The 12,428-nt window shown below is 40.0% G+C and overlaps 1 protein-coding gene across 3 annotated transcripts in view; it reads left to right on the forward strand.

Annotated features, from left to right (window-relative positions):
* FBXL17 (F-box and leucine rich repeat protein 17) overlaps window positions 1–12,428 on the forward strand; it is a 471,962-nt gene that overhangs the window by 445,662 nt on the left and 13,872 nt on the right. For 2 of the 3 annotated variants that reach the window (XM_060009049.1, XM_060009051.1), the window contains one exon: window positions 5,805–5,947. In XM_060009049.1, the coding sequence (XP_059865032.1) occupies window positions 5,805–5,947 (143 nt within the window). Of the gene's footprint in view, window positions 1–2,607; window positions 2,979–5,804; window positions 5,948–12,428 lie in introns of those variants that run through there. The other variant, XM_060009050.1, reaches the window with a different exon arrangement.

Below are 12,428 nucleotides of genomic sequence, written 5' to 3' on the forward strand. Positions count from 1 at the left end.
CTTTTCTTATTTGTAACTTCTTTCCCTAACAGTGAAAAGACTGGCTCTCATTATTTATAGTCCTAGATTATGCGTAAAGTAGTTACTGAATTGCTAACTCACACCCCTGTGAGAAATAGATTTCCTAACTAGAGTGCAGTATTTGCTGAAAGTTCTTTTTGGTTTTCACTTTACAATATCCAATCAAAATCATATTTTCCGAAGCCACTTAATTCTTAATTCCCATCCCCTTTGGTGTGGTTATATTATTTGCTGGGGCCATGTTGTTCATTTGTAACACAGTTAGGTTCATTTGTTACTGTTGGTATTCCACTTCGGGTTCCCCATCCTGGCTGGTTTTAATTTTTTATTTTGGGAAGTATGTAAAGCATTACTATGGCTCAGAGAGTCAAAGCTATAGCCAAAGAGAGAGTCTAAGAAGTGTTTGTCCCCCTCACTCTCCCAACCTCACCTCCACATTCCATGCCCCCTTCTTTTCTCCCCTTTCCCACCAACCCCCTATAGTTAAACAGTCTCTGTAGTTTCTGGTGTGTCTTTCCCATATTCTTTTTTCACAAGTGAGCAGATTCACGTTTTTGTTTTTGTTTATTTTTTTAATTGCGTTGTCTTTTGGATGGTGGTAGCACATCATGTAGACTCTTTTTTGCACTTTGGTTTCTTCACTGAATGATTTGGAAGTTCCTAGTGATCTTCCCCCATTAATTTTTTTTAAAGCTGCATAGTGTTCAACTGTGAGGATGTAGCATAGTTTATTTAACCACTCTCCTCTGTATGGGCATTAGGGGCTGTTTCCATTATTTTGCAATTACAATCAACGCTTTAATGAATAAACTTGTATGTGTGTAATTTTGTATAATTAGAAGTATATTTTCAGGATAGATTCCTAGAAATGGAGTTTCTTCGTCAAAATTAACTACATATATGCTCATGTCTTTCAGTCACTCTGTATGCCTATGGAAACACCTTTTAGTGAGTTAATGTATATCCTTGATCATCATATGTTTCTGAATTACAGCTTTGAATTTGTGTAACCTTTTTAACTTTAACTTTATTAGTTACACTTAGCACATTAAAAAGTGCATTAAAATTGCATTGGGATAAGGAATTAGTCTTGCATAATTTATCCCTTTTCAAGGCTTAATAAATACCATTATAATGTGTCAACGGCCCCTAGTGAAGATAGTAATCATACCTTCCATTTACAGCCCTATCATCCCAGGTGCAGTCTGTAAGTTCGTGATCACCGATGGAGAGCAGGCAATTCAAGAACTCTAGCAGTGACATAATGACTAAGTATTTATATAATGGTCCCATTTGCCCAGAGCTTCTTATTTTTCAAAACTCTTTCAAGTCTTTTCATTTTAAATCAACTGCACCACTGTAGAATGGTGTGGGGAAATATCGAATAAATCAATATTTTATTTATGTAGTACATTTGTGTAGTGCAAAGTCCCTTACATGTATTATCTCATTTGAACCTCAGACCAACCCTGTGAAGTAGACAGGACATATAGTCACCATCCCTCTTGTGCAGGTGAGGAAGCTGAGACTCAGGAAAGTTAAATGTCATCCTGAGGTCAACATCTACTAAGTAGTGAGGCCGGAAATGAATTTGAGACTCTACCACAGCCAGCTCATGAAAAACAATAAAAAAATATATCCAAAGGTAGGATATATTCACAGAGAGGTAAATTACTCAGTATATATTTCGGGATTTAAAGATACTCTTGGACTCTTTTTTATAGTCACAGGGTAAATACTTGGCTACCTATGAGCAGTAGTGTTTAAATTTTGAATGGAGGTAAAGGGAAATATATTCTGAACATACACAGGCTCCTCTACCACCCTGGATGCTGCTGCTGTGAGAGAATGAGCCCTGGCTTTGGAGCCAAACTATCTCCATTTGCACCCTAGTTTTGCCACTAAATAGGCATGGGGCCTTGGTGAGGTATTTAACCTTAGTTTTCTTACCTCTACCATGGATATTGTTTTTGCAGTGCTGTTGGAGGGATTAAAAGTAACTTCACCAGGAAGACTCATCCCTGGTGCCATCTAAATGTCATTCTTACAATGATCATTCCATTTCCTTCAAAGCACTTGTTACAATTTAGAATTATATATACTTTTGTGTCCACTTCACATCTCTCCTTCTAGAATATGGGCTTCATGACATCAAGGACTCTGTTTATTTTTGCTACTCCGTTTATGTCTTATGCCAACCCCAGTGCTACTAATCATGGAGTGAATATTTCTGGAATAAATCTGCCACTTCCTTGTACTTGTTTTTATTTCAGCCGCAGTCAGCCGCACGGAATGACCTGCAGCTCCCCAGTCCTTTCACATCTCTCTGCCCTTACATATGCTATTTCCTTAGCCCGACATAGTAGCCCTCACGCCTTTGTTTTTCTGGAGAATCCTTACTCATCCCTCAAGACCTAGCTTAACTCTTCCATGAGGGCTCCCGTGATCTCTCTCCTCCCCTGAAGAGTGAGGGGCTCGCATGCCTCTTGGCGTGCCTCTATAATAGACCAAACCACATTATAGTCATTGGCGTGTTCAACTAATATATATATATATATATATATTTTTTTTTTTTTCTTGCGGTAGGCGGGCCTCTCACTGCTGTGGCCTCTCCCGTTGCGCAGCACAGGCTCCGGACGCGCAGGCTCAGCGGCCATGGCTCACGGGCCCAGCCGCTCCGCGGCATGTGGGATCTTCCTGGACCGGGGCACGAACCCGTGTCCCCTGCATCGGCAGGCGGACTCTCAACCACTGCACCACCAGGGAAGCCCTCAACTAATATTTTTAAAAACTGATTCTGTACCAGGTGTATGCTAGATGCTGGGGATACAACAGTGAATAGGAAATCCGTCATTCTAATGGGAGAAGTGAGCTGCAAAAAAAGTACATAACTGAACAAATAAATAGTAACTTTTCCGATATCAGAAAATGACAGGGCAATCGGTTCTGAGAAGCTGACCTTTGACTCGAGATCTGAAAAGTGAGAAGCTAGGGATGGGAAGAGATGGGGGATGAGCATTGTGTTGTGACTGTTTACTTGGTTGTTCCTCATTTCCACCCAACCCTCCCTCCCCCCGCCATCCCCACTGAGCTGACCTCTGAGTTCTGTGAACCTTTCTGTCCCTATGACCGAGCACAGGCCAGGTGTGTCACACCACAGTTCCATACGCTGGCAGTGCAGCAGGTTGGAATTGCCAGGTGCCTGGGCCCGTGATTCTGAACTAGTAGATCTGATGTGCAGCCAGGACTGAGAGCCGGCTCTCAGCTTACTGTCTACTCCCCACTTACTATCTTGTGATACTGGGAAAGGTGTTCCATCATTCTGTGTCTCAGTTTCCTGATCTTTAAAATGGAACTACCAATAAGATTTTGTAAGGTTGCTGTGAGGATTAAATGAGATAATGCGCCTAAAATTCTTAGCCCAATGCCTAGCGCATGGATAGTCAATAAGTATTGGAGAGAAATGCTCTAGGGTGAGTGCTCATGAAGTGTTTGTTGAGTAAATGAATGAGTTAAGGAAAAATAAAATTTAATTCTTACTTCAGTAAATAGAACTATGGCAAAACAAAAGCTGAATACCTTGATTCATCTTCAGTTGTCTTATTTACTGTTTGTTTTAATTTGGACAAGAAAGAAAAAAAAGGAAAATACCAAACACTAGTGATTTTAGCATCTGGAATTAGTAGCTGTTAACTCTTCATTTGCTTATCAAGCAGCCTCTGGAAACTCCACAGATCACTTGATTTACAGTTTTCTGGATAGTGCAGGGCTTTCACATTCTAGTCTCAAACCTCAGTAAAAATACGCTATCCACTAATGTGGGGTCATCCTGCATCTTGTGCTCCATCTTTTGAAATCACAGTTTGAGCACTTTGTATTGAAAGGAATTTCTTTTTGCACCTTCTACTTCTTTTATCATACAAGATCCTCAGGATATCATGACCAATGGAATTTATGACAAAATCAGAGATAACAATAGTTTTCTTAGGTCAGGAACACCGATGGGATTAACCTGGGATATTGCTTATACTACATGAAAATATCACTCAGACCATTCAGCAAACCTTTGCAGATTTCCCCTGCCCCGCCCCACCTCCTTGGAAAACTAAATGCCAAAACAGCATGTGCACAGATGAGAACATCAACAAACTGATAACATGAGGAACTTCCTGGAATTTTTTTTTTCTTCCTTTATAGCATTTTCACTGGAAAACACTGGGATCATGATTATTGTTTTTATAAACTTTAAATATCTGGCTACTTCGGAGTGCTTTGATACTTGAATGCATGGGCATGAGTTTTCTAGTTTAAAAAAAATTACTTAGGTAATTAGCAAAGAGATTTTGCCAAGTGTTTTTTTTCTGCGAGCTATAAGTAAGTAAGTCAGAAAGAGAAAAACAAATATCATATATTAACGCATATATGTGGAATCCAGAAAAATGGTACAAATGAACCAGCTTGCAAGGCAGAAATAGAGACACAGATGTAGAGAACAAACGTATGGACACCAAGGGGGGAAAGCGGGGATGGAGGCGGGGTGGGGTGGTGGGATGAATTGGGAGATTGGGATTGACATATATACACTGACATGTATAAAATAGATAACTAATAAGAACCTGCTGTATAAAAAAAATTAAAGTGAAAAAAGAGTTAATGTTTATTTACATGAGTAATTCATTCTGCTCTTATCAATCTAATCAATTGGAAAATATCATCTGCTTTTAATGTCACAGAAATCAACTCATCCTATCTTAGGATGAGGAAATAATTAGCAAACAATTTATTATTCCTTTTTAACATTTTTGGCATTGTTTTCAGGGTTTTCATTTACAAACCAATGCACCGTAAACTTTTTCTGGCTGGAGGTATTGAAATCTGTTTTCCTGTGCTGCAAAGGTAGAAGTGTGCACGTCTATTTAATCAGAAGTCTGTAGCAAAGAGCCAAATTCACCGACTGGTTGCTCTGCCAGGAAGATGGGTTATGGAGCTTTGCAGTGATAAGTAGTACACATCATAGATGATGGGCTAAGCATCTGCACGTCAGTAGTGGTACAGTGCTAAACAGTCAAGAAGACTAGAGATACTGTCGTAATGTTCAGATGACAGGCTTCATTTCATATGTTAATAGAAGGAAGGCTTTTGATTCGGTGAGGAAATTCCCCATAACAAATGCATTCCCTTTATTGTGCTCTAGCATAGCACCAATTAAATTCAGCTGTATGTGTAATGTACGTCTAATTCCTAGCGGTCCCAAGAAGGACTAACGTGAAAAATATTATATACTCTTACATTTTACAGATGATGAACAGATGGGAAAAAAATGCCAATTGGTAAAGAAATTCATATGCAGTATAACACACCTCAAAATGGTGTTTACATGTTTTTTCTTTTTTAAAATTATTAAAGTTATCTTGGGTAAAATTTAATTACTGCTTAGGGTTTTCTGTAACGTCATATGTGTAATTCATTTTAATTTATGCCTTCTGCAGATACGAGTGTTTGGAAGTACAGGTAACCTTGTAATGAGTAAAACTGATAAAATGTTATGTTCCAATGAAAGGGAAATTATGGCATGATTATTCACTTTATGAAAGGGTTTGTCATAGGGCAAGCTTTCCTAAAGCATTTTAAATTGAATTTCGTTTACAAAACATTCATTTACACACAACATTTCAGGAACAAATTTAGTGAGGAAATGAGAGAAATAGTCATAATGAGATAGAGAGATCCCTTACCCTGCTAACGTTTATGCTTGCTTTCTTCCCCTTTGTCCCTCCCTGCAGCACTGATAGCCATTGGGCGATACAGCATGACAATAGAGACTGTGGATGTTGGATGGTGTAAAGAAATTACAGACCAAGGAGCCACCCTGATTGCACAGAGCAGCAAGTCTCTAAGATATTTGGGGCTGATGAGATGCGATAAAGTAAGAGTTGTCTATCAAGTTTCTTTTCTACATATCACTGTAGTTAATAGCTTGATATTATATTCTTCCTCTCTCCCTATATATATATATGTTTGTATACACACACATGCATATACCATTACACTGTAAGTTGCCCGGTTTTCTAAACTTATCTGAGATTATTTTTGAATTTCTCTGTTTAAAAATGAATTTCGTGCTTATGCAGAAAGAAAAAACAATCATACACACGCTCAGCTTAGATTTTGGCTTCCTATCCATAAGTCTATGGACCACAATTAAAAACGTTCGCATGGCACACTGCAATGTGCACAGTCTAAGAGTAAAATTTTGTTCTGGGTTCCAAGTTTCCTACAACAGTAAGCTGGAAAGCACAGCGGCAAATTGTTTTGTCACAATCTGAAGTGTGCCATTTCAGTGCTCAACATCTAGGTATTCTGGCCATTTGGGGGCAAGAAAGGGCCAGTGAGGGAATGTTATGTGGGAATTTGCCTCTCTCCACGTTTCAGGCGCCACTTCTCTCACATGATGAGAAACGGTCCCAGAGGCCCCACGGACGGTCAGTGGAGCTGGCCAGAGACGTGAGCATGAGTTTGAGAAATTGTGCTGCATTTACTAAAGATGATCAAAACCTGAAATGATAACCAGGCATTAGAGAGGTGCCTTCCCCTTTGTCACTTTCATGTTTTCCCCTATAACAAGTCTAGGAAGTAATCATTTGTACTGTGAAGGGGAGAAAATGGAGGCTCAGAAAGACCAGGCACTGGCCCAAGGCCACTCCTCCGAGACTTTACCCCAGATCTTCAAGTCTGTGTCCAGGGCCTGTGGCAAACCCTGGGGGCTATCTCCAGGCAAGGGGATGCTTCCTTGGAAAAGACCCACCTCAGATACTTGCTCCGAAAGTGCTGGCATCATGTAATGATTTACACATGTGCTACTTCTACAATTGGTGATTAGGGACAAATCTAGCAAATCCAGCAATGAGAGTGAAATGAGAGTGAAACTAAATATGTATGCCTCTCAAAGGACATGCATTTTCTAAATGTAGCAAATCTGGGGGCAAATAAGAAGAATGGCCCAAGATCTTTGTCATTTTTGTTAATTGACCTAGTTCTTTTCTCCATATGCTTTACAATCCCAACTTATACTAGGCCTTTGCCAGTTAGTTATGTTTAGAGAGATTTTATTATATATTCTAAGCCCAGCCTAGAAAGCTGACTGACTTTGTTACTAAGCAACAGCAGAGACCCAGGGGTTGCAAGTCTCCCTCCGATTTCACTACTAACTAACCTAACACTGCTACTAACCCTGTCACTTTAAAATGACTTCTTTTAAAACAGATAAAAAGGGTCCGCAGTAGGCAGAGTGTTCTAGAAACACTAAACAGTGACAGCAGAGCTTCTCAGCTTCACCAGAAGGAATTGCTACATGAGAACTACCTAAGCAGGGATGCCAAAATGTACGCATTCAAAATGTATCTTTGTAGCCACAACCCTTCTCAGAAGTCACCATGTTTCTAGTCCATACTCTTTAGGTTTGTTGAGATCAGCTTCACCTTCAGAGATGAATTGTAGAAATTAGTGTTCCAGTTAGTGCAGAAGATTATTCCAGACATATTTGCTGACCAGCGTTTTGCCAATTTTCAGTTAGGTAATGGATCCTTTTCTACCTAAATGCAGATTAGTCCAAAATGGGATCAGAAGGAGGTTTTGATGAGCGATATTCCTGAGGGTTTTAGCCCTTTCCTCAGGTGGCCTCTGAATCCTTTCTCCAACCAGCCTGCTGCTCTGAGAGCCCGTTGGCTCTCGCACCCAGCCGTCCGACCACAGCCTGCAGCAGCATGGCCCAGGCCTGCCGTCTGGCATCCTCAGACTTAAGGCAGCTCAGGGCCAAACACGGGAAGTTCTGTGAGGACGGAAGAAGTTTCCAAACCACACACACAGCGCGTGTAAAACCTTGCACTTAAAAGCCTGCGGGTTGATTTAGTTGGTTGGAGATCTAGCGTGATTAGCTATTCTGTCTTTGACATTTGTATTACACTGTCTGTCTCCAGATTTTAAAGTTATCAAGATTCAAAGGAAGATATGAGTAGCAAAGAAAAGAAGTTAGTAGCTGAGGACATGGACTCTGGAGCCAGAGTTCAGGTTCAGATCTGGGCTCTGCACTTAGTTGTGTCGTCTTGGGCAGTTATTTAACCTCTCTGTTTCGTCATTTACTATAAGGATGATAATCATGGAAATGCTACGAGCATTTAAATGAGTGAACATATATCAAGCCCTTAGAGTAAAGCTTGTTATATATAAAATGCTCAGTGTTAATGATTATTCTTATCATCATCATTATATTAACCTGTGTTTTGATATTTGAATTTCCAAATGAGAAAAAAACTGTATTGCCTGCCATTTTGAAAGGAAATTTTAAAAAAGAAGAAAGAAATTAACTCAGATTAAAGAAGATGTTGCCCTTTTACTTTTTTGTCACTTAAATTTAAGATTATTATTTTCTACATAAATATATCAATAATTACATTTTCAACACACTTTACGAAGGAAAACTAATGCCTCTGTGGGACAGTGTATTTGGAATCAACTTACTGATCCAGGCATAATGCTGAAGAAAGATTTGCAGTGGGGGAAAAGGGTGAGTTGAAGATAAAACAATTCAAATAGGTAAGGAAACAGAAAGTATTAAGGAGAATAATGGAGATGTGGCTCCCTGGTGGTCTAGCGGCTAGGATAAGAAAAATAATGGAGAAAGAATAGAAGAACAGAAACAGGAAACAGTGAAATTACTATTAGGATACAGAGACAAAGAGCCACTGTCTCAACGTGATCATCTGTGCCAACAAAGAATTAAAGAACAAAATTAATTTAGACCTATTACTCTTCTCCCTGTACCTTAACCTAATCTGCTAACCACTAAAAACTTGTTCATTTGAGTTCTCTTTCCCCTCTGCACACCAACTGGAGCTAAAGGAGGGGGCAAGAGACCTCACTGGTTTCCACAACTAGCCCCCTTGTCAGGCATGTTGCCAGTGGGATCCCTGCCTTGGAGAGAGATGGGGTTTGTGATATCTGTGTGTCCCAGGGTTCGTGTCCTGCAATTCTAGGGTTCTCAGAAATATTGAAGGCTAATTCTATTTTCTTTCATTTGGGGCCACTTATATTTGATTTGGAAGCTATACCAAACGTCTGCTTTTTTCCTCACTTGAGCTTCTGAAGAATTAAATAACAAAATGCATTGTATTTGTTGTAGGAAAAAAAGCGTTTTTCCTCTGTTTCTTTTTCTCCCGTTTTCATTAGGTAGACAAAGAACAGATAAGAAACATTAAATGTATTCTTTGCAGATGAAAGCAACATGTATATAGATTATCAGTCAGGGTCTAAGCTAAACAGCAGTACATTTGGCTGCAACATTGGTGACTCCTAGGAAGGAGTCCTCCAGCCGTTAGACAAATGCAGTGTTCCCCACACACTTGTAAAATTAGGAAGCGCATTAAGAAGCCCCTGTTTGAGTAGCTTTTCCAATTGCTGGATGGATAAGCACGTTAGAGGCATTACTTTCGGTTTTGAAGCCGAGGCCACTTAATCTCCTAAACTTTAGCGCATTGTAAGAACCCAGAGAAGAAAACACTGTGTGAGACGGCTTTGATGAATTGGGGTGAACTTATATTCTTAAAGACTGTTCAAAGGCTTACTTGACCTTGGGAATTAGAGTTGACCCGAAATCACCTATCAACTTAACACGCATTTATTTGGTGATTTAGTTAAAACTACTTGTATAACCAAGGGGACTGTCTAATAAGAGCAGTATGTTTTTTCTGCTTTCCACAATTACAGACAGGCAGTGGCTTTGGTCACAGAAATCATTTTCACAACTTCAGTGGATTCTAGATTCTATACAGATCTGTTTCTTCTACTAATATGATATTTTTCTCACTTCTTACATGGCAGTTTGGATGGAGAACAAACTAAAAAGGACAAAAAGAAAAAAAATTCCTGGGAAAGCTGTAGGGCAAATGGAAATGCAACGTTCAGTGTTAATGAAAAATGTTTGGGGTAACAAGGTTGATGAAAAGGGAGGAAGCCCAGTGGCATGGTATTGGCTGAGAAACCAGACCTCACCAGAGGCAGCCTGGCTGGTTTGGGAAACCTCAGTGATAAAATGTCGCGGTGGAAACCTCTGCAGCGAGTGTTAATACAGAAGTTTGGAGACAGAGGGCCTGAATTATGAGCAGCAAATAGCATCATAAATGTAACAATTCTCAAATGCCAAACCCTTGTGAAAAGCAGTTGGATGAAGAAATGCTGGAGCTTTTAAAAGCTCCCTTTCACTTTCTACTTTTTTTTTTTAACTTCATGCAGAACTAATTTTATACACTGTTCGTTTGATTTGAAAATGCCAGCGTCTGGGGTATCATCAAAGAGCGTTATTGAGGGAGCCACTCTTGGCAAAGCGTTTTACTTAAAATGCTTACTAGTTCTTATGTTTCTGCGGAGCTGTCCATAGGAAGGAGAAAGGGTACCTCGATTTACCTAACTGCGTTCCTCTGCCTTTGCCCAGAGCAGGTAGCAGCCCTTCTGCTGAGAAGCTACCTCTCCTTGGCCTGTAGAGGCGCCAGGAGGGCCGTGGGGGACACATTACTTAAGGAATAGACATAAATAGAGTTTGAAAGGTCCACCCCAATGTCCTATGACCAAAGCCTCTTGGAATTTCTTTGATTTCTAGTTGACATAAATTAGAATTACACAGGCGTGAAGAGTCCACCCAGAAAAGATCAGAGAGGCTGCTGGGGGAGGAGAGCACCTCTGTGTGTTCCTATTGACTAGCCAGCTGCCTTCAGGCCAGGGGCCTCTGTGGAGGCTGACTATTATTGATCCACACCATGGAAATAATCAAATTAATTCACTTCTCATCAAACTGCCACTGCCAAGACCTTTCTCCTCGACCTGGCCTGATTCCTGAAGTACTTAGTGAAGGAATGAAACAGATGATTTTCTTTTCCTAAGAAAAGATTTCTTCAGGTCATAAGAAATCTTTGTTTTCGCACAGAGTTCCTCATTGAAATGGTAGAGAGATTGAATCAAATCAATGAGAAGTCAATACAGAGAGCAAGTAACAGCAACCAGTCAGCTCTTTAAAGCCAGGAATCTGCTTTGCAACCTTAAAATCTCAAGGGTCAAGTTTTATGTGCCCATTTTAATGTAAAAATATTCAGGAAGCATTGACCACTGCATTTTTCAGGAAGTAATTATGGTAAGAGAAAGCCTCAACAACATAAAGACTTCTGTGGGGAAAATGGAGTTTTTATCAGCTTGTTTAGGAATCATGAGCAGGAAAGCCCTATGGGGAAAATAATATAGGACTCTGTAACTAATATACAGAACTAACTGGAAAAATCAGTTTAAGGGAAAAATAATTTGTGGGGCACTGTGTCCAGGACTGTTTGGGTAGCACTTCAGCCATGAAACAAAGTGCGTACCTGCAGGGACTCCCCTCTCCCCACAGTGTATATCCACAGATGTTTCCAGGTTGCCCATGGCCAAAATTGAATATTGCAAAGTATGCCTTATCAAAGAAAATAAAGTGAAAAAAACAAAACAAAACTTTCTCTCCTAATAAGACAGGAGTGGTCTGACTGTATCAGATCGTGCAGTCCTATAGATCGGGGGAGACATAACCGTTACCCGGACAGCCCGCAATGCCATGCGCACCAAGAGAAAGGGGAGATGAAAAATGGGGAGAGAGTATGGCTGGGGCTCTGAAATCTGCACTTAAGTCCTTCACTTGAAGTATCAGCATCTTGTTCCTTTTGCTGATGAAACAGTTTCTTCCAGTGATTTCCGCACAGGAATACTTTAAAACACATTTTTACAACCCTCTCCTGATTATTGCTGGTAATTGAAACAGGGAAAAACACGTCAGCTGAAACTCAGAGGTGATCTCTCAACCTCATTTTAGCCAAGTTCCCATCCCGTCTTCTTCCAGCCCTCCTCACCTAAACCTCTACGAAGTGGTAACTGAAAGGCCTTTCCTGTATTTCGATAATAAAGCAAGAGATACTGGTGTGGAGTTTTATGACAGAGGTTAAATTGGCGAGCACTAGTGTCAAACCACTAGGTTTTCAAATTCTACATCCTTCACTTTACTATCTGTGGGACTTTGGACAACTTAGTCTCTAAAACCCTGTGTTACCATCTGAAAATGGGGGTAATATTTACCCCAGGGGGTTGTTATGAGATTATATGAGATATTGCAATAAAGCACTTAGCCTAATGTCATGTACTCTGTAAGCACTCAGTGTATGTCAACTATTATCATTATTATTTATTCATGTATACATGGCTGCTCTGGAATCCTATCTGATACTTAACCATGATATGAACTGCCTAGTTCATATATGCTAGCCATGAATATAAATTCACACGCTAAGATCTTCCAAGGAAAACTAGGGCCCTGAGACTTAGACAGCAATTCTTAAAAG

Source organism: Delphinus delphis, chromosome 3 (genome assembly GCF_949987515.2).
Source record: "Delphinus delphis chromosome 3, mDelDel1.2, whole genome shotgun sequence".
Taxonomy (NCBI): Eukaryota; Metazoa; Chordata; class Mammalia; order Artiodactyla; family Delphinidae; genus Delphinus; species Delphinus delphis.